At 46.0% G+C, this 26,931-nt stretch overlaps 1 protein-coding gene across 8 annotated transcripts in view; it reads right to left on the bottom strand.

The window, feature by feature from the left end:
- Nucleotides 1–26,931, bottom strand: part of LOC130290373 (putative bifunctional UDP-N-acetylglucosamine transferase and deubiquitinase ALG13) — a 167,942-nt gene that overhangs the window by 39,864 nt on the left and 101,147 nt on the right. For all 8 annotated transcript variants that reach the window (XM_056537934.1, XM_056537936.1, XM_056537929.1 and 5 more), the window contains 5 exons: nt 19,427–19,554; nt 17,752–17,789; nt 17,563–17,645; nt 4,279–4,368; nt 2,520–2,676 (listed from right to left, as the gene is read on the bottom strand). In XM_056537934.1, the coding sequence (XP_056393909.1) occupies nt 2,520–2,676; nt 4,279–4,368; nt 17,563–17,645; nt 17,752–17,789; nt 19,427–19,554 (496 nt within the window). The remainder of the gene's footprint in view (nt 1–2,519; nt 2,677–4,278; nt 4,369–17,562; nt 17,646–17,751; nt 17,790–19,426; nt 19,555–26,931) is intronic.

The raw sequence follows: 26,931 nt of genomic DNA, 5'->3' as shown, positions 1-26,931 counted from the left end.
GATGCTGGGGATTTTTCATCATGTAAAAAGTAAGGGGGTCCCGGTGTTGACATTAGCGCTAGATGCGGAGAAGGCATTCGACCGACTCCGTTGGTCGTTCGCCTTCTCCGTACTGGGTTGCATGGGATTTGTTGGCCCGATGGCTACCGCCATTGGGGCCTTATATCACAACCCTACGGCTAGAGCTTACGTAAACGGAGCTATGTCAGACGAATTTGCCCTTACTAATGGCATTCGAAAGGGGTGCCCCTTGTCACCCTTAATATTTGTGTTGGCCATGGAGTCTCTGGCTCAGGCCATTAGGTCTGACCCCCGGATAGCTGGTGTCACTATAGGTGGAGCGTCACACGTAATATCCCTTTACGCAGACGACATATTTCTCACTCTTACCGGCCCTGAATCGTCCCTGGTGGCGGTAATGGACCAGATATCCATATATGGAGACTTATCTTATTACCATCTGAACTCCTCCAAAACTCAGGTGCTCCCTGTCAATATACCCTCCTACGTAGTTACAGGTCTACGATCTAGTTACGCCTTTGAGTGGCGAGACAGACCTAAAATATCTTGGTACTAATCTCACTTGTTCCCCGCCACTACTTTATAAACTAAACTACGATGCCCTCCTCTTGGAGATTCAGGGGGATCTCCAGTGATTTTCTGAACACGAGATTTCTTGGACTGGCTGCATAGCCACCTTCAAGATGTTCCTGCTCCCCAAATTCTTGTATATGTATCGCACCCTGCCCATTCCCCTGCCATATAGATTTTTTGATAGGGCACAGTCCATGCTGTCAAAATTCATCTGGAACTCCAAAAAAACGAGACTCGCTCGCCACATCCTAGTTAGAGACAGAGGGTCCGGCGGTCTAGCACTCCCGGACCTGAAATTTTACTACATTGCCACCTTAGTATCCATGCTGAAAGGCTGGCACCACCTAGACACTAGGGTCCCCTGGGTTCACCTTGAGCAGTCCTTAGCCTCTCCCTTCTTCTTGACAGATTTATTGTTTTTACCATTCTGGAACTTACCTATCCCCAGCAACCTAGGACCGGTGTTGTCTGCGTCCCTTAAGGCTTGGACTTCACTTCACAAGGTAGTGACTTCTGACACCAGACCTAACGTTTCTCAATTGCCGCTTTCCTTAGTGCAGGCACTACTTCACCACACTAGTTTCCAGGGCTGGATTAGGGGTGGGGCGACTCTAGTTAAAGACATTATGTCCTCGGGCACTCTCCTCCCCATTGCAGACATATCCCGGCAATACTCTTTACCCTCTACTGACTTTTATAAATACCTACAACTACGTCACTTACTTGGGGGACTTACACCATCCAAACTCCAGTGGACTGGATTAGCTTTTCTTTATTTACCGGGCTCTCAAAAGGGCCTAAAACCCTTATACAACCGCTTAACTCATTCCGCTCAATTTACCAAGTCCCAGGCGCTCCGCAGCTGGGAGAGAGATCTGAATGTGACCTTCTCCTCTGAGGAGTGGAGGGGATCTTTTAGAATGTTACAAGTATTTGAAATGCACCACACATGTTGAATCTGCCATTAAAACAATGTTGATGTGGTACTATACCCCAGATAGACTGGCCACGATTTGCCCAACCGCTTCTCGCCAATGCTGGAGGGGATGCATGAACACAGGATCTCTTGTGCATATCTTGTGGTCCTGCCCCACAATCCAATCATATTGGGCAGCTTGTAAAACACTCATCACTAGCCTCCTTCCGTGGCCCTTTCAGTGGACCCCCCCCCCCCCCCAGTTGGTCCTTCTTATGATAGAACTAGACGACCTTCCTGTACGAGGGAGAGCCTTGCTGTGCCTCATTTGAGTTATCGCCAAGATGATCCTCCTCCGTAGATGGAAATCTGTGGAACTGCCTGGCCCTGAGGAACTGCCTGCGGCTATAAATCTTGCATGTGCATACGAACGGGTACTGTCCTTGGGTGATGGTACATATCCCACTTTCCAATCCAAATGGCATTATTGGCTCAGGTCCCCACACTACATTTGGGATTAACTACGGATCTACAGTAGGTTCTGGGACCACTACACTGTTACTCCACCGTGACCTTCTCATACGGAATGGTTTTGGCTCTATTACCATAGTTTCAGCTCAACGTGTAAGCTATATGCCGACTGATGTTATTGCAATGCAAACTTTCTATGTTATGACACTGTACTCACGTTGTAGTCTATTCCTAACTTTGGTTTAATTATTGATATCTATGCACCGACAAGTTCTTTGTTTCTTGTTCTACTGGTTGTACCTTATGTTTGCCGGTGTCCCGGCCAGTTTGTAAACCTACACATTGAAAATTTCTGAATAAAAATTATAAAAAAAATAAAAAAGCCTACACCTCATAATGGCCCTTAAGATTAGATTGCAAATGTGGTTAGGGTGCCAAGGGAATGTTTTTTATTTTTATGCTCTTTCCAACATTCTTGTTTTTACAGCAGTAGTCTAGCAACATAAACCCATCTTCAGGAACACACTAAGATACTTACAGATAACGGAGGGAAAGGAGACTCATCTCCTTCCTCAATTTCATAATAAGTTATTGTTTCTTCTAGGCTTCGTTGCTCCTCATCTCTGTCGGACACAAACCCAAACTGACACTCCTTATTTACACACGGCAACTGCCTTCTACTCCGTGTGTAGGACCTGTTGAGGAAATATGGAGAATACATTATGATGCAGATGTATTCTGTATGCCCAGCCAATCTGAAATAGGAGGAATGGTTGATAGAAAATACTTTGCTCCCTCAAACACACATACATATAATATATAAATAAATAAAAAAATATATTATATATAATATATATATATATATATATATATATATATATATATATATATATATTTGATAAAATGTACAACCTGGATGTAAAATTCATATGAAAAATATAAAATAAAATTTAAAACCACCACAAAAAAACAAATTCATCTTACAAACTTAGGGCAAGCATGACAGCCTGGCGAATAGAAATATGTTTTATGTTAACCCCTTGAGCACAGCCTATTTTGACCTTAAGGACGCAGCCAAATTTATTTTTGCATTCTTGTTTTTTCCTCCTCCCCTTCTAAAAATCATAAAACTTATATTTTCATCCACAGACTAGTATGAGGGCTTGTTTTTTTTGCAAGACCAGTTGTCCTTTGTAATGACATCCCTCACTGTACCATAAAAAAAAATATATATGGCGAAATAAAAATTTAAAAAAATTGGGAAATTGAAAAGAAAACCGCAATTTTGCAAATTTTGGAGGGTTTCGTTTTCACGCTTTACAATTTACGGTATAAATTAAATGTTTTCTTTATTCTGTGGGTCAATACAATTAAAATGATACCCATGACTGCATATTTTTTTATTATTGTACCACTTTACAAAAAAATCTCAATCCTTTTAACCAAATTAGTGCATTTAAAATCCCTCTATTTTGACGACCTATAACTTTTTCATTTTTCCGTATAAGCAGCGATATGAGAGCTCATTTTTTGCCACAACAGCACCCTGAGAAATACCAAAGAATTATTAGGGAGGGGCCACAGCACCTAGGACTTTGTGTCCAAATGCCATGTCTTGACCTGCCCTTACATCAAGTCTATAGTGTTTGGAAAAGGTATGTAATCTTTTCCAGGTAGCAGCTTTGCAGATCTGTTCCACCTAGTCTGAAGCTTTTCTGCCCAAGAGGAGGATACTGCACGAGTTGATTGAGCTCTAATCCCTGAGAGGGGATCCTGATCGCTAGCTGTATAGGATTCTGAGATGGCTCAACTAATCCATCTATCAATGGATACATATTGCTATACTTACCAGGTAGTTGTGGTTACCACAAGATAGAATACAGTTTTGTGTATTTTTTATACTTTAGTATATATGTATTTTACATCCGGTTACACATTTTATCAATTTCCATTGCATTATAACTATTCATTTTATGCCAGTTATTATTGCTAAATCTCTGAGCCTTTTCTATTATAGTTCTGATGTATCTTATGTTAATACAGTGGGGATCAAAAGTTTGGGCACCCCAGGTAAAAATGTGTATTAATGTGCATAAAGAAGCCAAGGAAAGATGGAAAAATCTCCAAAAGGCATCAAATTACAGATTAGACATTCTTACAATATGTCAACAAAAGTTAGATTTTATTTCCATCATTTACACTTTCAAAATAACAGAAAACAAAAAAAATGGCGCCTGCAAAAGTTAAGGCACCCTGCAGAATTTATAGCTAACAGTACAAAGATAACAGTATTTTACCTAGTTCTGTAGGAATAGTTGTCAAAACCTTGGTAGCACTTCTTTCCAGGACTGTGATAAAACGGTATCTCTGGACTCATAATAGTGTGTCTGTTAATATAGCAAGGCAAACACCTTTGTTTATTATAAACATTATTTATTTTAATTTCAGTCACGTTCAGCCAACACAAAAAATGCCATGAGGTAGTAAATTATAATAATAATAATAAATAAAATAAAATTTAGCTGCAAGCACAGAAGTTTTTATGAGTTCTACCTTTATCTTGATGAAAACCGAATGACCAGGGAGTCAGGAGTTTGTCTGGCGCAGAGAGGAACCATCAGGCAGCCAAGTAAAATCAATGGATTTATTAGATGCAACGCGTTTCGCTGCGCATGCGCAGCTTCATCAGGCATGACAAGGGAAGGCTGGTAACAGATATATATACCTCCAGGGATTAACCATTAGTTGTTACATAGAGTTGTTACATAGAATTACATATCCATGTGACAATGTATGAAAAAAATATATAAATAGATATAAATATAAATAGACAAAAATAATAAAACAGCAATATAAAAGCACAATGCAATCCTATAAACATATACATATATATACATATATATACATATATATACATATATACACATACATACATACACATATATACACATACATACATACATACACATATATACACATACATACATACATATATATTATATATATATCGCATGTGGTGTGAATATAAAACCACAAGCGACTCAAGGAGTCACACCGCTTAGTCACCGGTGCGGCATTCAACAACGCAAGTTTGATATTATTTCGAAAAATGTATATGATATAAAAAGTTATGTATGTTAATTCAAAGGATAAAAAAAAAATAAAAAATAAAAAAATTTAATTGTATATCGCTGCTTTATAAAAATAAAATAAAAAATAAATAATAAACAGTGCGGTAAACCAAATCGCAACTGACCAGAAGGGAATGTATGAACACTACTTGGAAAAAAGATGAACTAGAATGACTAGTGCGGTATTGAATACAGCACCCGGCGAAAACGCAGGGTGTGAATATTCGTACAAAGATCCAAATTTACAAACAATAAATAATTAAATAAAAATTACAAAAGTATCTATATGTAGAAAGGAAGGGAAAATAAACGGAACATTAGATAATAAAACATAAGGAATAATGAATACACAGTGGGGCGCTCCAGGGTGAACAGCACAGAAGGGACCTTCTGTGCTGTTCACCCTGGAGCGCCCCACTGTGTATTCATTATTCCTTCATTATTCATTATTTATTATTTATTTTTTATTTTATTTTTATAAAGCAGCGATATACAATTTTTTTTTTTTTTTTTATCCTTTGAATTAACATACATAACTTTTTATATCATATACATTTTTCGGAATAATATCCAACTTGCGTTGTTGAATGCCGCACCGGTGACTAAGCGGTGTGACTCCTTGAGTCGCTTGTGGTTTTATATTCACACCACATGCGATAATTATATATATATATTATATATATATATATATATATATATTATATATATATATATTATATATATATATATATATATATATATCTATATATCTATATATATATATATATATATATATCTATATCTATATATATCTATGTTTATAGGATTGCATTGTGCTTTTATATTGCTGTTTTATTATTATTTTTGTTTGTCTATTTATATTTATTTATATCTATTTATATATTTTTTTCATACATTGTCACATGGATATGTAATTCTATGTAACAACTCTTTCAAAAAGCACTCTAATGGTTAATCCCTGGAGGTATATATATCTGTTACCAGCCTTCCCTTGTCATGCCTGATGAAGCTGCGCATGCGCAGCGAAACGCGTTGCATCTAATAAATCCATTGATTTTACTTGGCTGCCTGATGGTTCCTCTCTGCGCCAGACAAACTCCTGACTCCCTGGTCATTCGCTTTTGATTCTACTCTTACCCAGGAGGGCTGCAGTGGACCTTCTTCCATATCTCTTCTGCTCTTAACCTTGTTGTGTATGGGCGCACAACCAACTTTGGTAAGCGGCTTGGGAATCACCGTCCCCTACCCCCACCTGCAAGATCTACTGATCCCGCACATGAGGCGCCTTCCTTTCTTTCTCTAGATTTATCTTGATGAGAGACTCCTAAACATATTTCAAGTCAATGGTGTATTTAGCTCCCTGTGTAGTTTTCTAGCTAACACTTTTTCTGTTGGGTATCATAGACAACTAATAGGGTATTGAACAAATATTGTAGTGACATAAGCAAATCTTAACAGGTTAACCTACTTGCCCATGAGGATACAGCATATTTTATTTTTGAATTCGTTTTCTTCCTCACCAAGAGCCATAACTCTTTTTCCTTCTGCAGGCTCATGACTGCTTGTTTTTTGGCACAACCAATTGTACTTTCTATTGAAACCATAATAAATCCCTGGATCGATATTCTATCTACATAAATCTAGTATTCATAACTTTTATATTTTAAAAGGTGATCAGACCTGATCCCACAGAGGTTGGTGCAATGTTGGGTTATTTTCATTAACCCCTTTACCCTTTAGCCAGTTTTGACCTTAAAAAAGGGTTATCCAGGAAAAACTTTTTTTTTTTTATATATATATCAACAGGCTCCAGGAAGTTAAACAGATTTGTAAATTACTTCTATTAAAATCTTAATTCTTTCAGTATTTATGAGCTGCTGAAGTTGAGTTCTTTTCTGTCTAAGTGCTCTATGATGACACCTGTCTCGAGAACTGTCCAGAGTAGAAGTAAATCCCCATAGCAAACCCCTTCTACTCTGCTGACACCTCTACTTGTCTCGTGAAAAGTACAGAGAGCACTGTTGCCAGACAGAAAAGAACAACTCAACTTCAGCAGAAGATAATTATTAGAAGGATTAAGATTTTTTAATAGAAGTAATTTACAAATCTGTTTAACTTTCTGGAGCCAGTTGATATATTAAAATAATTTTTTTCCTGGAATACCCCTTTAATGACCAAGGCAAATTTTCTAAATCTGACATGTATCCACTTATTTGGAAATAACTTTGGAATGCTTTTACTTATAAAAGCAATTCAGAGCTTTTTCGTGACATATTGTACTTTACATTAGTGGTAAATTTTGATATATTTGGTATTTTTGTAAAAAAAAATAAAAAAAAAAAATAAAAAGGGAAAAATTAGCATTTTTCTAGATTTAACATTTTCTGCTCATACGACAAATAGTCATGCGGTATGAATGACATGTTAACTTTACACTGCAGGATGATAAAATTATGGTGATACCAAAGTTATATAACTTTTTTTTATATTTTAGTTAATTTATAGCATAAAAACTTTTTGTAAAAAAAATAAATCATGTTAATAAGTCCCATTCTGTGAGCCATAACTATTTTTTCACTGATGCAATTGTTTGAGGACTCTTTACGGGACATGTTGACACACTGCTCAAAAAAATAAAGGGAACACTTAAACAACACACTGTAACTCCAAGTCAATCACACTTCTGTGAAATCACACTGTCCACTCAGGAAGCAACACTGACAATTTCACATGCTGTTGTGCAAATGGAATAGACAACAGGTGGAGATGATCGGCAATTCGCAAGACACCCCCCCCCCAATAAAGGAGTGGTTCTGCAGGTGGTGACCACAGACCACTTCTCAGTTCCTATGTTTCCTGGCTGATGTTTTGGTCACTTTTGAATGCTGGCGGTGCTTTCACTCTAGTGGTGGTATGAGACAGAGTCTACAACCCACACAAGTGGTTTAGGTAGTGCAGCTCATCCAGGATGGCACATCAATGCGAGCTGTGGCAAGAAGGTTTGCTGTGTGTCAGCGTACTGTCCAGAGGATGGAGGCGCTACCAGGAGACAGGCCAGTACACCAGGAGATGTGGAGGAGGCTGTAGGAGGGCAACAACTAAGCAGCTGGACCACTACCTCCACCTTTGTGCAAGGAGGAGCAGAAGGAGCATTGCCAGAGCCTTGCAAAATGACCTCCAGCAGGCCACAAATGTGCATGTGTCCACTCTAACGGTCAGAAACAGACTCCATGAGGGTGGTATGAGGGCACGATGTCTACAGGTGGGGGTTGTGCTTACAGCCCAACATCGTGCAGAACTTTGGCAAATTCGACACTGGCCCCCTCTGCTCTTCACAGATGAAAGCAGGTTCACACTGAGCATATGTGACAGAGTCTGGAGATGCCATGGAGAACGTTCTGCAACATGACAGGTTTGGCGGTGGATCAGTAATGGTGTGGGGTGGCATTTCTTGGGGGGGGGGGGGGCGTACAGCCCTCGATGTGCTTGCCAGAGGTAGCCTGACTGCCATTAGGTCCCGAGATTAGATCCTCAGACCCCTTGTGAGACCATATGCAGGTGCGGTTGGCCCTGGGTTCCTCCTAATGCAAGACAATGCTAGACCTCATGTGGCTAGAGTGTGTCAGCAGTTCCTGCATGAGGAAGGCATTGATGCTATGGACTGGCCCGTCCGTTCCCTAGACCTTGTAGACCCAGTTTTTCAATTTTTACCAGGGGTAAAAGGAGAGAAATCTTCCTATAATGTGTAAAATTTCTCTCAAGTAAGGAAAAACCTAATATGTGGATGTTAAGTGCTCTGTGAGTGCACTAGAGGGCTCAGAAGGGAACTAGCGACAATGGGATTTTGGTGAGTGAATTTTTCTGAAATGGTTTTGGGGGGGCATGTCACATAATGGTGCCAGCAAAATAAAAAATGAACACATGGCATACTATTTCGGAAACTGCACCCCTCAAGGAACATAACAAGGGCTACAGTGCTCCTTAACACCACCCCCCATTATTATTATTTTTTTTCACCAAAATGCTGGTTTTCCCCCCAAATTTTTTATTTTTTCAAGCGATAAAAGAGATGGGGTTACAAATTTTGGGAGGCATTTTGGAAATACTCCATGTGTGGACGTCAAGTGCACTGTGGGCGCACTACAATGCTCAGAAGAGAGGGAATCACATTTTGCAAATTTTGCTGAAATTGGGCGGGGGGGGGGGGGGGGGGGTGGAATCTTCTCCCCTAGGATCCAAAGGATAGGGGATAAGATGCTTCATCATGGGAGTCCCGCCACTGGGGACCCCCGTGATCTTGCACGCGGCACCCCGTTTGTAATCAGTCCCCGGAAGAGTGTTCGCTCCGGGTCTGATTACTGTCAATCAAGTGTTTGATAAAAGGAGATTTTTTAACACTTACCGTAAAATCTCTCTCGAAGGATCCATTGGGGGACACAGAACGTGGGGTGTATCTTGCTGTCTCTAGGAGGTGTGACACTATGGTAATTAAAAAAAAAAAAAAGTCAGCTCCTCCCAGCAGGATATACCCATCTTCAGGCTCTGTACTAGTCAGTTTAAGTTCCAGAGCAATAGGAGGAGACCAATAGGGCAAAGAAAAACCCCAAACTGTCCGAGAACCAGAAGAAAAAACACAACTGAACACACCCTCGGACAGAGAACCAAAAGGAGAAAAAAAAAAAAAAAGGGCAGGAGCTGTGTCCCCCAATGGATCCTTCGAGAAAGATTTTACGGTAAGTAAACAAAAATCTCCTTTTCTCTATTGGTTCCAATGGGGGACACAGACCGTGGGACGTACCAAAGCCGTCCCTTGGGTGGGCAGATAAGTAAACAGGCAGACGGAAGATCCACTGAAGCCTGCAACACTTTACGACCCAGACTAGCATCAGCCGATGCGAAAGTATGAACTCGGAAAACCTCGAGGGAGTGTGCAAAGACGACCAGGTAGCCGCCTTGCAAATCTGCGAGGCAGAGGCTGTATTCTGGAGAGCCCAGGAAGCCCAACAGAACGTGTGGAATGAGCCACAAACCTGAAAGGAGGAATCTTTCCCTTACAGCGATAGGCTTCCGCAATGGCAGACCGAATCCACGGAGAAACGGTGGCCTTGGAAGCATGTTGTCCCTTGCGACTACCTTCCGTAAAGACGACAAGTAATCACACGGACGAAACGAAGAAGAGATGGAGAGATAAGACCGAACAGCCCAAAACTACATCCAGCTTGTGTAGTAAGCGCTCCTTAGGATGAGAAGGAGCCGGGCAATGTCCTCATTGAGATGTCCTCATTAAGATGAAAGGCAGAGACCTCCTTAGGCAAAAAGGAAGGAAGTGGCCGGAAAACTACCTGTCCTGGTGAATCACCAGAAATAGAGAACGGCAGAAAAGAACTGCCAGTTCAGACACCCTCCGGATGGAGGTGATAGCAACAAGAAACGCCACTTTCCAAGAAAGGAGGCGGAGAGACACCTCTCTAAGGGGCTCAAAGGGTTCACCCTGGAGGGCACTCAGAACCAAGTTGAAGTCCCAAGGGGGAGAAGGTGACTGATAAGGAGGAACAGCATGCGCCACTCCTTGCAAGAAGTTCCGGACATGAGAAATAGAAACCAGGGGCTGAAACCTGACCTTTAAGGGAACTGAGAGGCAACCCCAGTTCCAACCCCGACTGCAAAAAAAGGAGAGAAGACAGGGAACCGAGAAGGTCACCGGGGAGAAGTCCTTCGCTTCACACCAACGAAAATAAAACCGACAAGTACGGTGGCAAATTCGTGCGGAGGAGAGCTTACGAGCCTAGAGCATGGTGTGAATGACTTGGGAAGAGAACTCGTGGGCCCTCAAAACCACAGTCTCAAACGCCACGCCAACAAATGCAGCAACTGTAAATTGGGGTGGAAAAAGGACCCCGAGAGAGTAGGACCGGGCGGAGCGGAAGGCGCAGAGGACAGTCGTCCAGGAGCCTGACTACGTCGGCATACCACGACCTTCGGGGCCAATCTGGAGCTACCAGAAAGGAGAGGACGTCCTCTGCCTTGAGCTTCCTCAGGGTCCCGGAACTTGGACACAAACGGAAGGATCTTCCGATTGTGCCGGAAGAGGTCCACGTACGGAAGCCCCAGAGGTCGCAGAGCTGCGCTAAGACCTCCGGATGAAGAGACCACTTGCCAGGGTCGGGTGAGGATCGACTGAGGAAGTCCGCTTCCCAGTTGAACACTCCCAGAATGTGAAAGGCTGAAATGTCCGGAACCTTACTCTCCGCCCAGGTGAGAATCTTGGTCACCTCGGCCATGGCTGCCGAGCTGCAAGCGCCGCCCTGTCGATTATGTACACCACGGCCGTGGCGTTGTCCGACTGAACACGGACAGGCCGAGACTCCCAATGAAGAAGACAAAGAAGAAGAATCGCCCTAATTCCAATATGTATCAGAAAAAGGGGTCTCCAGTGGAGACCAGAGTCCCTGGACCATCCAATCCCTGAACACGCCACCCCAGCCAGACAGGCTGGCAACCATTGTAACAACCTGCCAGAGAAGGAAGAAATGACCGCCCTTGGAGAAGGGGGGAGCAGAGACACCAGAGCAGAGACTGACGGAACCTGCGAGGGAGAACAATCTGACGATCGAGGGACAGAGGAGACTTGATCCATCGAGAGAGAATCGCCAGTTGAAGGGGGTGGTAATGAAACTGAGCAAAGGGTACGGCCTCCATAGTTTCCACCACCCGACCCAGGACGTCCATATTGTGCAGATGGAGACTGATATCTGGGTCCGAAGGGAGCAGACCCCCCGACCAGAGCGCCAGACGTTTGTCCGGCGGAAGACAAATGCAGCAGAGGCCACGAATCGAAGTCCCAGGAAGGTTAGAGACTGGGTAGGACTGAGGACTGACTTGTCCTGGTAGACCATCCACCCAAAGCGAGTCAGAGAGTGGAGAGTAACGTCCAGATTCTCCATAGTCTGGGCTCTGGTCGGAGCCTTGATGAGAGGGTCGTCTAGATAGGATGTCACCGAGATTCCCCTCGACCAAACAGGCCCAACACTGGCGCAAGGATCTTATAAAGGATCCGAGCAGCCGTGGCCAAACCAAAGGGAGGGCTATGAATTGAAAGTGTCCCTCCGGAACCACAAGCAGAGGTACCGACGATGGCCCGGAAATATTGGCACATGGAGGTAGGCATCCTTGATGTCCACCGATGAAGGGAACTCCCCTTGTTCCATGGACGCCACCACCGAACGGAGAGATTCCATTCTGAAGTGGTGGATGAGAAGGTGACGGTTGGAGTGGTCGCACAGAACCGTCCATCTTGGGGACCACAAAAAAAAAAATTTGAATAGAAACCCCGAAAACGTTCCCCTGGAGGAACGGGAACAATAACCCTCTGGAGAAGCAGAGACTGGAGAAATTGCTTCGCCAGAGGAAGAGACCGGGAGCGCGGGATCGAAAAACACGATCCCTTGGAAGGGAGGCGAATTCGATCCAGTAACCGTTGGACACCACATCCCTGACCCCAGAGTCCTGAATGTGTGAAGTCCAGATGTCTCGGAAAACAAGAGATGACCTCCCACCCGAAAGAAACCGCGGGTGGGGGCCTCACTTCATGCAGAAGTGGGCTTGCGGTTGCCCGATTTGGGCGCAAAACGGCCGGACCAGTTGGAGTCCGACTTCCAAGTCGGGCGTGGCCGGCACGAGGGAGCCTTCTTGTCCCGCAAGGGCACCTGCCCAGACCCTTAGCTGGAACCAGAGGTCCGAAATGACCGAAAGGAAAAAGGGCTTCCATTGGGAAGAAGGGCGAGCCTTATTTTGAGGTAACAAGGAACTCTTAAGTCCCGTTTCCTCGGAGATAATCTCATCGAGGCGTTTGGCAAAAAGACGGCCACCCGTAAAGGGAAGCTCAGTGAGATACCCTTTGGAAGCGGCATCCGAATTCCAAGCTTTAAGCCACATAAAGCGGCGGAGAGCCGCTAGGTGACCCACAGCAAGGCAGAACAATGGGCTGACTACGTGGAGGCTGCGCACAGAATGTCCCCAGCTTTAGAGCATTGGAGAGCCAGAGCAGATAGATCCTCTGGGGGGGATCCCACTAAGATATCCTGATGGAGCTTTTGGCACCACTACGACAGGGCCTTGGACACCCATGTCGAGGCAAAGATGGGAAGAAGAGAAGAGCCAGCTGCTTCAGAAGCAAACTTCGCTAAGGATTCTATCTTCTTGTCCGTGGAATCCTTGAAAGCAGCGGCAACTGCCAGAGGCAGTGTAGTCGCCCTAGAGATCCATGAGATTGGTGGATCCACTGAAGGAGGGGAAACCACCTTAGCGACAAAGTCCTTGACAAATGGATAACGTTCTTGGATTGTCTTGATTCCCGGGAACCTCTTGTCTAGATGTTTCCATGCAGATTCCAGAATGTCGTCAAGGTCAGCGTGAGAACTGAACCTTTGAGGTGCTGGCTTAGCACGATGAAAGGATACTTCTGGATTGACATCCAAAGATCCTGGGTCCTCTAGGCGAAAGGTGTGTCTTATGGCTGTCACCAATGAGTTCACCGTTGCAATTGAGTCCGAGCGGTCCTCTGAGTCAGATGCCGGCTCGGAAGCCTCGTCCACCAGTTCACCAGGGGAAGTGAATGAGTAGAGGCAGTCCTGGAGGGGGGGGTGACCCTGACCGCGTACGCAGCTCTGGCGTGGCAGAGCGGCGATTCCAAGAACGTCCTCTGGAGGAGCGACGTTCGTGCCCAGGTGACAGGGGGGTGGGGGGGCTGGACCCACGAGGGGAATGCCCACGTCTATCTGAAGACTCAATGGAAGAGTCAGATGAGGCACCCCTAGTACGCTTGTGAGGGCGTGAAGCATGAGGAGAAGAGGAGCGGGCGGACACCACTACCCGGGAGGCCTCAGCCACCGAACGGGAGACTTGGGTCAAGTCAGCTATATACTGGGTCAGGGAGAAACCCAGGGTGGTGGAGCGGCTGAACCCACCGGGACCGAAAGGGCATGAGGGGGTACCAGGGGGTCTGGAGGAGCAGGCAGGGCAAGAGGGCTCAAAAGAGCCAGACATCTTGGTATTATAGAGCTTACAAAAATAATAAGTCACTGAGGTTCCAGGTTTCTGACTAGAGGGAGGAACAGCACTGGGAGCGGACATAATGGTGGAAAAAGAGAGATAGAGACTAGCCTTCTCACCCTTGTCTGTGTTCCCTGACAGCGCAGCTAAAGGGACTAAAAAAGACCAGCCAATAGAAAGGGAGGGGCGTGCCCGAAAGGCACCCAGTAAAAGACCCCAACATTGTGAAAATTGCGCCCACGGCGCTGATTGGAGGCTGCTTGGTGCCCCTGGATGCTCCCAGCCCTGTGGGCGGAGCAAAGACTGGCCGAGAAGGACTGTCATGGCGCCCGCTCCTTGTCCCGAGCGCCATGTCCAGTCCGCATAGCGCTAGGGGGAATAGAGCGGGCGGCCTAAATGCCGGCCGACACGGCCGGCGAAAGTTAAAGTAAGCCGGCGCAGAAGCGCCCGGCTCGAAGCGGCGCCGCGGCTGTAAGCCGCGGATAAGGCGCTGAAGTAAAGCAAAAGTAAGCCGGCGCTGGAAGCGCCAGGCCCGAACACCGCCGCGGCAGACAGCCGCATATAAGGCGCTGAAGTAGTTGCACCAAGCACACACACACACACACACACACACACATATAATAAAATAAAGTGCCCCCAGAAGTAAAGTGCCCTGTAATATATGCCCCCTTAGGTGCCACTTAGAGATGAGCGAACTTACAGTAAATTCGATTCATCACGAACTTCTCGGCTCGGCAGTTGATGACTTTTCCTGCATAAATTAGTTCAGCTTTCAGGTGCTCCAATGGGCTGGAAAAGGTGGATACAGTCCTAGGAGACTCTTTTAAGTTATCAACTGTCGAGCCGAGAAGTTCGTGACGAATCGAATTTACTGTAAGTTCGCTTATCTCTAGTGCCACTGCTCCCCCAATAAAAAGATGCAGCCCCATAAAACTGAAGGTGGGCCAAAAACAGGGGGTCTCCAGAGGTTGTGAGTCCATACCTATGGAGAAAAAAAGGGGGGGAAAGTACTTACCTCAGTCAGAAGAACTTACCTAATGGAGTCTTCAGTGAATTCTTCAGCCAGCTTATGGTCCCTGCATCACGCCTAGCTGCTATGCGCAAGCGAGGCGAGCAGAGACATAGGGGGACCCGGACCCATGAGGTACCACCCAGGCGCTGACCGTTGAGAAGGGGGGGGGGTTAACAGCGCATATACGCAATGTCTGTGCCCCCTTACTCGCAATGGGGTAACAGTGAACCTCAGTTCCTGAGTCCCCACCTGAAAACAGAAAGGAAAGGGAATAAAAAACTAACACGTCCCTACACTAGGAAAATAAAAAACAGAAGACCTGGACTGGAGAATCCAGCCCACGTCCACCTCCTTCAGACACTAAGCTTAAACTGACTAGCTCAGAGCCTGAAGGTGGGTATATCCTGCTGGGAGGAGCTGACTTTTTATTACCATAGTGTCACACCTCCTAGAGACAGCAAGATACACCCCACGGTCTGTGTCCCCAAATGGAGCCGATAGAGAAATGTTCATTAAAGTGGGATGTGAAAAGGAAATTTTTAGTTTTTTTTTACACTAAAATGCTGGGGTTACCCCACATTTTTCATTGAGAATTTACATAGCCTATGGAGCCAGAACAGTGGGACCCCCCCCCCCTCAAGGAGCATTACATGGCGTACACCAAGTTACTAAAGTGGGGTACACTGGACCGTAAAATGATAAAATAGGTTATGTTCCCAGAATGATGACCCAGAACATAGCCAAAACTAAAAAAATATGCCCACCCCAAACCCTATGCTCTGAATCATCATTCTGGGAATGTGATGTGTGTGGCCGACACTAACCTGTTGCCTCAAATGCGCACCCCTCTCAGGTGGAAAGTGCACTGAGCATTTGAGGCAACATAAAGTCCCCAAAGATGGTGACTCAGCAACTAGAGATGAGCGAAGTTACAGCGATTCAATTCGTCACAGACTTCTCGGCGGTTGGCGACTTTAGCCTGCATAAAATAAAATAAATAAAATAAAGTGCCCCCAGAAGTAAAGTGCCCTATAATATATGCCCCCTTAGGTGCCACTTAGAGATGAGCGAACTTACAGTAAATTCGATTCATCACGAACTTCTCGGCTCGGCAGTTGATGACTTTTCCTGCATAAATTAGTTCAGCTTTCAGGTGCTCCGGTGGGCTGGAAAAGGTGAATACAGTCCTAGCAGACTCTCTCCTAGGACTGTATCCACCTTTTCCAGCCCACTGGAGCACCTGAAAGATGAACTAATTTATGCAGGCTAAAGTCAGCAAACGCCGAGCCGAGAAGTTCCCACAGGCGTACAGGTATGCCCTGGGTCCTTAAGTACCAGGGTCCTTAAGTACCTGTATGCCCTGGGTTCCTAAGTGGTTAAAGTTTTAATATCCTGCATTAAGTCAACGGAATCATCCTTTACCAAGTTATCAAAATACTGTTTTACAAAGCAGCTTTGTTGCCATGTCCAGTATCTCTTTACAACAGACTGCATATTTTTAACCTTAGGTTTAGCTTCAACTGCAGGGACAGCAGAATCCCTTTCTCCCTAATCAAGCATAAAGGGATAAAAGGATCAATTCAATGTAATCCACCTAGGCCTATTACTCCATGATACCATCACAGAAGAGGACTCTTCCCTGGTACTCTTAACTGGAGTGATCGTTTTTGGATGCAAAACCTGCAGCAGCCGGTATAATGGTAATCACAAGCACTGAATATTCAAGATCTGGTGCCATAAGTAGTTGCAGACTATACAGATGACACCTGATGCTGTGCTCCCGCTAATGCAAGTGACCACAAACTGACGACATTGTGACAAGTAGTAAGCTTATCAAGGAATTCCCTAGCTGGCAAGACCGGAAGAAAACTGGTAATGGCACTACATGTGGGATGCGCTGCAAAGAGAGCTCCTTGTATTACCCCGCAATGATAACCCCACTGAGGTGCAGCATGGAGAATCTTTGCAGGGAAAACCTGTAAATTTCACCAAATCCCCAGGCCCAAAGAAGGAATGGGAGTCTGCACAGCTGCACAGGATACCCAGTATGGAATGAGAAAAAACAAAACAAAAAAAAGCCCTAAAATGCTATTTAGTATACTACACATAATTTCCTGTGTAACCTGTCCTCACAAGGACAAGAAAAAACACTGGCGTTAGAAGGAAGGGGTTTGGTTTATAACCTATGTTTTTCCTGTCCCTATCAGGAGGAGACTTATCTCAGGGGTGATGGTGTGGAGACTGGAGAAATAAACATAATCTCTTAGAAGAGTTAAAAAAATAAAATTCTGTATACTTTAAGTTTAAGCACATGTCTGCCTATTAACAATATCCTATACACCCACACAATATAATATTAGTTTTAGCAGTTAATTCATAAAACTTACTTTGGGATTCCAAAGCTACGGCTCTGACGATGTGGAGATTGAGGAGGTCTGAAATGTTCATATGACGCAAGATTGGCTGCAGTCTGCAAATAATAAGAAAAAACTCACCCCAGGCAGATTACCATATTTGGGTGGTAATAAGACCACCCCACTGTAATAAGTCATCCTACAAACCGCCTTTCAACATACTTTCTTGAACAGCCGCTTTCTAGATTTAAGGTCAAGTTCTAAGAGAAAAAAAAAAAAAAAAAGTTAAAAAAGGGAAATAGTAAACAAAACACATTTTTGGCAAAACAAGGTTACATCTACCAAATCAGATGTCCTATAATAGAGTGTTTAAGATGTGGGCATTCTTATGCTATGTTTACACACAGTATTTATGAGGCACGTTTTAACAGGCAATGAGAATCACAGGCAAAAATAGTCTAAAAATTGCAGATGTTTCTTTAGCTTTCTTTTTTGCATTTGGGCCCTTTTCTGACCATTTTTAAATATCTTCAGACTTATTGGGGCTACAGCAAAATATGGGGAGGGTGGTTTATAAAGGGTGGTGCAGGAAACTATTTTCCTAAACCTCTAATTTGTGTGGTGGCAATGTGTAGTTGTGCCAAATTTATAAAATAAAAAAAGAAGCTGCACGCCATGTGATAAATATGGTGCATTTTGTATGGTCACTTCTGACTATTTTTTAAACCAAATGCTGTCCACAGCCAGTTTTGCAAGCCAGACCTTGGCTGGTGTAGATTTTAAACAGACTGAGGTTAAACCAATGATACATTCCAACTATAGCTCCTGTTTGGTATTTTGGGACATCCCTAAAAACCTCTCATTTACAATGTATTGTGGGACCTAGTCCTAACTTTTAGCAATGCCTTTAAATTCCTCTAGAGGTTAGGCCACAAATTGTATATAGAAAACCAGTGGCACTCCATAATTCTCTGAGTTATATCCAGTTATATTTTTCACAGTCCATACATCTCAGCACATAATAGTATGAAACTGCTTTACCAATCCACGATTGACAAATTAAATCAAGTGGATTTCATCAAAGTACAATACTAGTGTGAATGTTTAAGTCATCAAAACTAGAGATGAGCAAAGTTACAGTAATTCGATTTGTCACAAACTTCTCGGCAGTTGCTGACTTTAGCCTGCATAAATGAGTTCAGCTTTCAGGTGCTCCGGTGGGCTGGAGACTCTCTCCTAGGACTGTATCCACCTTTTCGAGCCCACCGGATCACCTGAAAGCTGAACTAATTTATGCAGGCTAAAGTCAGAAACAACGAGCCGAGAAATTCTAGACGAATCGAATTACTGTAACTTCATTCATTTCTAATCAAAACCTTTTTTCAACATAGTATATAACAGCTGTCAAAACATCTAACAAAACTTACATCAGCACTGTTTTAATATCTGCAGAGGTGTGTGTGTGTGTGTGTGTGTGTGTGTGTGTGTGTGTGTGTGTGTGTGAGCTGTGCCAGGTTTGCTTTTGATTTTCTATACACCAAGAAGTCTGGAACCAGGCTGCAAAGCAAACTATTTCCACAGCTCAGGGAGCAGTCAAACTTATAGAATGCTATAGCAAGATAACTGCACCCAATGAGTATATCAATGTACTGCACCCAATGAGCAATGCATTTTGGTTTTGCACACAAGAGGCTTCTTCATGCCGATTTTCAAAACCTCTATATTGACACCTAAATATCCCTTTGCACTAATTTTACAACCATAAGAGCAATATTCCCTTACATTTCAACAGTAAACAAACAATACAGTGTATGAATATAGGCTGACAAGGTTATATATTTTCACATTTAATATACTTGCATGTATCATACAAACCAAATAGTTTTAATTTACACACCAATGTCACTTTGGTATCCAGCAGCAATCTTTTGGTAACTTGTTCCCTTGCGGTTAGTTGATGAATTCCAAGCCGGAACGGGGATCACTTGAGTGACTGGTTTTAAATTAACAAGTGGAACAAGGTGCCTGTAAATCAAGAAAGTCCTGCATTAAAAGTGTCTGTTCATAAGCAGGCTAACTGCTGCTCCCAAAAGTTGTTAAAACATGCTTCTGCTTCATAACTATTTTTGCTCTGCTTACAAAAAAATGCCTACATTTTTAAAATCTGAAAAAGAAAGAACAGAAGACGCTTCGTGTGGAGGATCTCGAACTGGCAGGGTTGGGAGAGGAGAACCAACAGCCGCTTACCAAAGCAGGTTGTGTGAACTCCCAACAATGCAGAGTGCGCGGACATAGTAAGTCATCCACAGCCTTCCTGGAGTAGATATATTCAGAGAGGTGACTGGAATTACTTTGGCGCTGGATGCCTAGAGCATGTTGGACCACGAGAGTAAAAACCAGGTCTGTTTAATGTGCAAAGATGCAACGCCTTTCGTTGCGCATGCGCAGCTTCAGGAGGCATGCGGAGCGAAAGGAGTTGCATCTTTGCACATTAAACAGACCTGTTTTTTTTTTTTTCCTCTTGTGGTCCGGCTTACTTTATCCAGCGCCAAAGTATTTCCTGTACATCTCACAGTCACCTCTTTGAATACAAATTTTTAAAAATCCACCAAAAAAACATGCAACATGTTATAGGGGCACTTTTGAAATCCTATGAAGAAAAGGAGATTTTTGTTTACTTACCGTAAAATCTCTTTCTGAAAGGATCAATTGGGGACAGACCGTGGGTGTATGCTGCTGTCTCTAGGAGGTGTGACATTATGGTAAAAAAAAAAAAAAGTCGGCTCCTCCCAGCAGGATTTACCCGCCTTCAGGCTCTGAGCTAATCAGTTTAAGTTCCAGAGCAATAGGAGGAGACCAACAGGTCAAAGAAAAACCCAAAACTGTCCGAGTACCAGAAGAAAAAACATAACTGAACACACCCTCGGACAGAGAACCAAAAGGAAATTCCCAAAAAGGGCGGGAGCTGTGTCCCCCAATGAATCCTTCAAGAAAGAGATTTTACGGTAAGTAAACAAAAATCTCCTTTTCTCTATCGGCTCCATTGGGGGACACAGACAGTGGGACGTACCAAAGCTGTCCCTTGGGTGGGCAGATAAGCAGTCAGGCAGACGGCCGATCCACTGCGCGCCTGCAACATTTTACGACCCAGACTAGCAGCAGCAGATGCGAAAGTATGAATTCAGTAAAACCTCGAGAAAGTGTACAAAGACGACCAGGTAGCTGCCTTGCAAATCTGCGAGGCCGAGGCTCTATTCTGGAGAGCCCAGGATGCCCCAACAGAACGGGTAGAATGAGCCACAACCCTGAAACAAGGAATCTTCCCCTTACAGCGATAGGCTTCCGAAATGGCGGACCGAATCCACCGAGAAATGGTGGCCTTGGAAGCAGGTTGTCCCTTGCAACGACCTTCCGTAAGGACGAAAAAGGAATCACACTGACGAAAAGAAGAAGTGATGGAGAGATAAGACCGAACAGCCCGAACTACATCCAGCTTGTGTAGTAAGCGCTCTTTAGGATGAGAAGGAGCAGGACAAAAGGACAATGTCCTCATTGAGATGAAAGGCCGAGACCACCTTAGGCAAAAAGGAAGGATCTGGTTGGAAAACAACCTTGTCCTGGTGGATCACCAGAAACTGAGAACGGCAGGAAAGAGCTGTCAATTCAGACACCCTCCGGATGGAGGTGATAGCAACAAGAAACACCACTTTCCAAGAAAGGAGGCGGAGAGACACCTCTCTAAGGGGCTAAAAGGGTGCACCCTGGAGGGCACTCAGAACCAAATTCAAGTCCCAAAGGGGAAAGGGTGACTGATAAGGAGGAACGGCGTGCGCCACTCCTTGAAGGAAGGTCCTGACACGAGAATTAGAAGCCAGGAGCCGCTGGAAAAGAACAGCAAGGGCCGAAACCTGACCTTTAATTGAAGAGAGAGACAACACCAGTTCCAACCCCGACTGCAAAAAGGAGAGAAGACGGGGAACCGAGAAGGTTACCGGGGAGAAGTCCTCAGCTTCACAACAATGAAAATAAGACCGCCAAGTACGGTGGTAAATTCTTGCGGAGGAGGGCTTACGAGCCTTGAGCATGGTGTGAATGACTTGGGAAGAGAACCCGCGGGCCCTCAAAACCGCGGTCTCAACCGCCACGCCATCAAATGTAGCAACTGTAAATTGAGGTGGCAAAGAGGACCCTGAGAGAGCAGGTCCGGGCGGAACGGTCTGGAGCAGGTCTGGAGCTACCAGAATGGCGGGGACGTCCTCTGCCTTGAGTTTCCTCAGCACCCTAGGAAGGCGAGGAAGAGGAGGGAACAGATAGGGTAGTGCAAACCCCGCCCAAGGAGTCACTAGGGCATCCACGGCCAGAGCCTGAGGGTCCCGGGACTTGGACACAAAAGGAAGGATCTTCCGATTGTACCGGGACGTGAAGAGGTCCACGTCAGTAATGCCCCAGAAGTCGCAGAGCTGCGGGAAGACCTCCGGATGTAGAGCCCACTCGCCGGGGTCGGGTGAGGACCAACTGAGGAAGTCAGTTTCCCAGTTGAGCACTCCCGGAATGTGATTGCCAAAATGGCCGGAACCTTGCTCTCCCCTCAGGTGAGAATCTTGGTCACCTCGGACATGGCTGCCGAGCTGCGAGTGCCGCCCTGTTGATTTATGTACGCCACGGCCGTGGCGTTGTCCGACTGAACGCAGACAGGACGGGACTGAAGACGGGACTCCCAATGAAGAAGACAAAGAAGAATCACCCGTAATTTCAATATGTTTATCGGAAGAATGGTCTCCTGGGGAGACCAGAGTCCCTGAACCGTCCAATCCCTGAACACGCCGCCCCAGCCCAACAGGTTGGCATCCGTTGTAACAACCTGCCAGTGAAGGGGAAGAAACGCCCGCCCTTGTAGAAGAAGGGGGGAGTGGAGCCACCAGAGCAGAGACTGACGGACCCTGTGAGGGAGAACAATCTGACGATCGAGGGACAGAGGAGACCTGTTCCATTGAGAGAGAGTCGCCAGTTGAAGGGGGCGGTAATGAAACTGGGCAAAGGGTAGAAGACAAATTCGGGTAGAGGCAGTGACGAATCGAAGTCCCAGAAAGGTTAGAGACTGGGTAGGACGGAGGACTGACTTGTCCCGGTTGACCATCCACCCGAAGCGAGTCAGAGAGTGGAGAGTGACGTCCAGATTCTCCTGAGTCTGGGCTCTGGTTGGAGCCTTGATGAGAAGATCGTCCAGATAGGGTATCACCGAGATTCCCCTCGACCGTAACAGGCCCATCACTGGCGCAAGGATCTTTGTAAAGACCCGAGGAGCTGTGGCCAAACCAAAGGGGAGGGCTACGAATTGAAAGTGCCCCTCCGGAACCGCAAAGCGGAGGTACCGATGATGGCCTGGAAATATTGGCACATGGAGGTAGGCATCCTTGATGTCCACCGATGAAAGGAACTCCTTGTTCCAGGGACGTCACCACCGAACGGAGAGATTCCATTCGGAAGTGGTGGATGAGAAGGTGACGGTTGAGATGCTTGAGGTCTAGGATTGGTCGCACAGAACAGTCCTTCTTGGGGACCACAAAAAGATTTGAATAGAAACCCCAAAACCGTTCCCCTGGAGGAAGAGGAACGATAACCCCCTGGAGAAGCAGATACTGGAGAGCCGCTCGAAAATGCTTTGCCAGAGGAGTAGACCGGGGGGCCCGGGATCGAAAAAAAGCGATCCCTCGGAAGGGAGGCGAATTCAATTCGGTAACCATTGGACACCACGTCCCTGACCCAAGAGTCCTGAATGTGTGAGGTCCAGATGTCTCGAAAAAGCAAGAGACGACCTCCCACCCGAGAAGAAACCTCGGGTTGGGGCCTCACTTCATGCAGAAGTGGGTTTAAGGTTGCCTGATTTGGGCGCAAAACGGCCGGGCCGGTTGGAGTTCGACTTCCAAGACAGGCATGCCCGGAACGAGGGAGCCTTCTTGTCCCGCGAGGGTGCCTGCCCGGTCTCTTTGCTGGAGCCAGAGGTTCGAAAGGACCGAAAGGAAAAGGACTTCCTTTGGGAAGCAGGGCGAGCCTTATTTTGAGGTAACAAGGAACTCTTACCTCCCGTTGCCTCAGAGATAATCTCATCAATGCGTTTGCCAAAAATACGGCCACCCGTAAAGGGAAGCTCAGTGAGAGACATTTTGGAAGCGGCATCCACATTCCAAGCTTTAAGCCACATAGAGCGGCGGAGAGCCGCTAGGTGACCCACAGCAAAGGCAGAACAATGGGCTGACTGCATGGAAGCTGCGCACAGAAAGTCCCCAGCTTTAGAGCATTGGAGAGCCAGAGCAGATAGATCCTCTGGGGGGATCCCGCTAAGATATCCTGATGGAGCTTTAGGCACCACTCCGACAGGGCCTTGGACACCCATGTCGAGGCGAAGATGGGAAGAAGAGAAGAGCCAGCTGCTTCAGAAGCAAACTTCGCTAAGGATTCTATCTTCTTGTCTGTGGGATCCTTGATGGCAGCGGCATCTGCCAGAGGCAGTGTAGTCGCCTTAGAGATCCGGGAGATTGGTGGATCCACTGAGGGAGGGGAAACCACCTTAGTGACAAAGTCCTTGTCAAATGGATAACGTTCTTAAAATTGTCTTGATTCCTGGAAACCTCTTGTCTGGATGTTTCCATGCAATTTCCAGAATGTTGTCAAAGTCAGCGCAAGAGCTCAACCTTTGAGGTGCTTGCTTAGCACGATGAAAGGATACTCCTGGATTGACATCTGAAGATCCTGGGTCCTCTAAGTGAAAGGTGTCTCTTATGACTATCACCAATGAGTTCACCATTGCAATTCAGTCCGAGTGGTCCTCTGAGTCAGATGCCGGCTCAGAAGCCTCGTCCACCAGTTTACCAGGGGAATGTGAATGAGTAGAGGCATTCCTGGAGGGGGGGCGACCATGACCGGGTACGCAGCTCTGGCGTGGCAGAGCGGCGACTCCGAGAACATCCTCTGGAGGAGCGACGTTTGTGCCCAGATGACAGGGGGGACGGGACCCACGAGGTGAACGCTCATGTCTATCTGAAGACTCAATGAAAGAGTCAGACGAGGCACCCTTAGTACGCTTGTGAGAGCGTGAAGTATGTGGAGACGAGGAACGGGCACTCTCAGGAGGTTCTGCGCTGGGAAGACCCCTTCAAGGCGGACACCACTTCCCAGGAGGCCTCAGCCACCGAACGGGAGACTTGGGTCAAGTCAGCCATATACTGGCCTGAAGAAAGGATTATTAATATCCAGAAATGCGTTGTGTGAATAGAATAAAAGAATTTAAGACTTCTACCAGTATCCTTGAACCTTTCTGCAACAGCGCAATCTCAGCTTCCGATTTTCCCCTCCTTCACTGAGCCATATACTGGGTCAGGGAAGAAACCTAGGCTGGTGGAGCGGCTGAACCCACCGGGACCAAAAGGGCATCAGGGGGTACCAGGGGGTCTGGGGGAGCAGTGGAGCAGGCAGGGCATGTGGGCTCAGCAGAGCCAGACATCTTGGTATTACAGTGCTTACAGACAAAATAAGTCACTAAAGTTCCAGGTTTCTGTTTAGAGGGAGGAACAGCTCTGGGTACAGACATAATGTGGAAAAAAGAACAGGAACTTTCTCACCCTAGTCTGTGTCCCCTGTCAGCTGCAGTGAGGAGAACTCGCTCCGTGCAGCTAGAGTGAAGGAACAGGCCAGCCAATAGGAAGAGAGGGGCGTGCCTGAAGCAAGGCACTAACTAACTGACCCCTTCTTACTGAAAATCGTGCCCACGGCGCTGATTGGAGGCTGCTTCGCACCTCTGAGAGCTCCCAGCCCTGTGGGCAGAGCTATAGACCGGCCACGAAGAACTGTAATGGCGCCCGCTCCTTGTCCCGAGCGCACATGTCAGCCGCATATGCGCTCGGGGGAATAGAGCGGGCGGCCTAAACGCCGGCAGAGACTGCCGGAGAAAGTGAAAGTAAGCTGGCGCTGAAGCTCCTGGCCCGAACCAGCGTCGTGGCTATCAGCCACGTATAAGGCACTGCCAGCAAAGTGAAAGCAAGCCAGCGCTGAGAGCGCCGCGGCTAACAGCCGCATATAAGGCGCTGTGGACTTATTCACACTAAACACACACACATATATAAAGTGAAGTGCCCCATATATTACATGCCCCCTCAGGTGCCACTGCTCCCGCAGAATAAAAGTGCCACCCCTGTATAAGCCAGCCCATAACCTGAAAGGTGGGCCAAAAACAGGGGGTCTCCAGAGGTTGCAAGTCCGTACCTATGGAGAAAAGGGGGGGGGGGGGGGGGGGAGTACTTACCTCAGTCAGAAGAACTTACCTAATGGAGTCTTCAGTGAAGTCTTCAGTCAGCTTTAGTTACCTACATAACGCCTGGCTGCTATGCGCGAGCGAGGCGACCCATGAGGTACCAACCCAGGCGCTGACCGTTGGCGGGGGGGTGAACGGCGCATATACGCAATGTCTGTGCCCCCTTACTCGCAATGGGGAAACAGTGAACCGGAGTCCCTGAGTCCCCACCTGAAAACAGAAAAGAAAAAGGAATTTAAAAAAAACTAACACGTCTCTATACTAGGAAAACAAAAAATCAGAAGACCTGGTCTGGAGAATTCCAGACCATGTCCACCTCCTTCAGACACTAAGCTTAAACTGATTAGCTCAGAGCCTGAAGGCGGGTATATCCTGCTGGGAGGAGCCGACTTTTTTTTATTATCATAGTGTCACACCTCCTAGAGACAGCAGCATACACCCACGGTCTTTTTCCCCCAATGGAGTCGATAGAGAAAAGGAGATTTTTTTTTTTGTACTCACCGTAGAATCTCTTGTAGCCTTCATTGGGGGACACCTTACTGATTGGTATATGCTCTTGCCACTAGGAGGTGCTGACACTAGGAAAAAAAAAAAGTCGGCTCCTCCCTGGCAGGATGTACCCACCCACCGGCAGTGAGGTAATAAGTTTTGTCACAAAGCAGTAGGAGAAGCCAACAATGAACATGTTTGAAGGACCCTAGAAAAGAATCCCAAATAAAAACCCAATAACCGGAATACACACCATCCGTACTAAAGTGGAAAAAAATGGGTGCCCCACCCCCAATGAAGGCTACGAGAAAGATTTTACGTTGAGTACAAAAAAAAAACCTCTCCTTTTCTCAGTCGCTTCTTCGTTGGGGGACACCTTACTGATTGGACGTACCAAAGCAGTCCCCTAGGGTCGGAAAACACAACCACTAGCGAAAGGGGAGCAGTCCAGAGACTGAACCCACATGTCCGTAAGGCCTGCGGACAAGACCCCAGGCCAGAGACAACCGAGGCCCAGAAACTGAGCTCCCGGAGTTCCCCATCCATGGATATTGACTAGGATACCAAGGAAGGGAGTGTGCTTAGCAGAGACTCTAAACCTACGT

This window comes from Hyla sarda, chromosome 9 (assembly GCF_029499605.1).
Source record: "Hyla sarda isolate aHylSar1 chromosome 9, aHylSar1.hap1, whole genome shotgun sequence".
Classification (NCBI taxonomy): Eukaryota; Metazoa; Chordata; class Amphibia; order Anura; family Hylidae; genus Hyla; species Hyla sarda.
The sequence above is the reverse complement of the archived record's forward strand: the minus strand, read 5'-3'. Positions and strand labels throughout refer to the sequence as shown.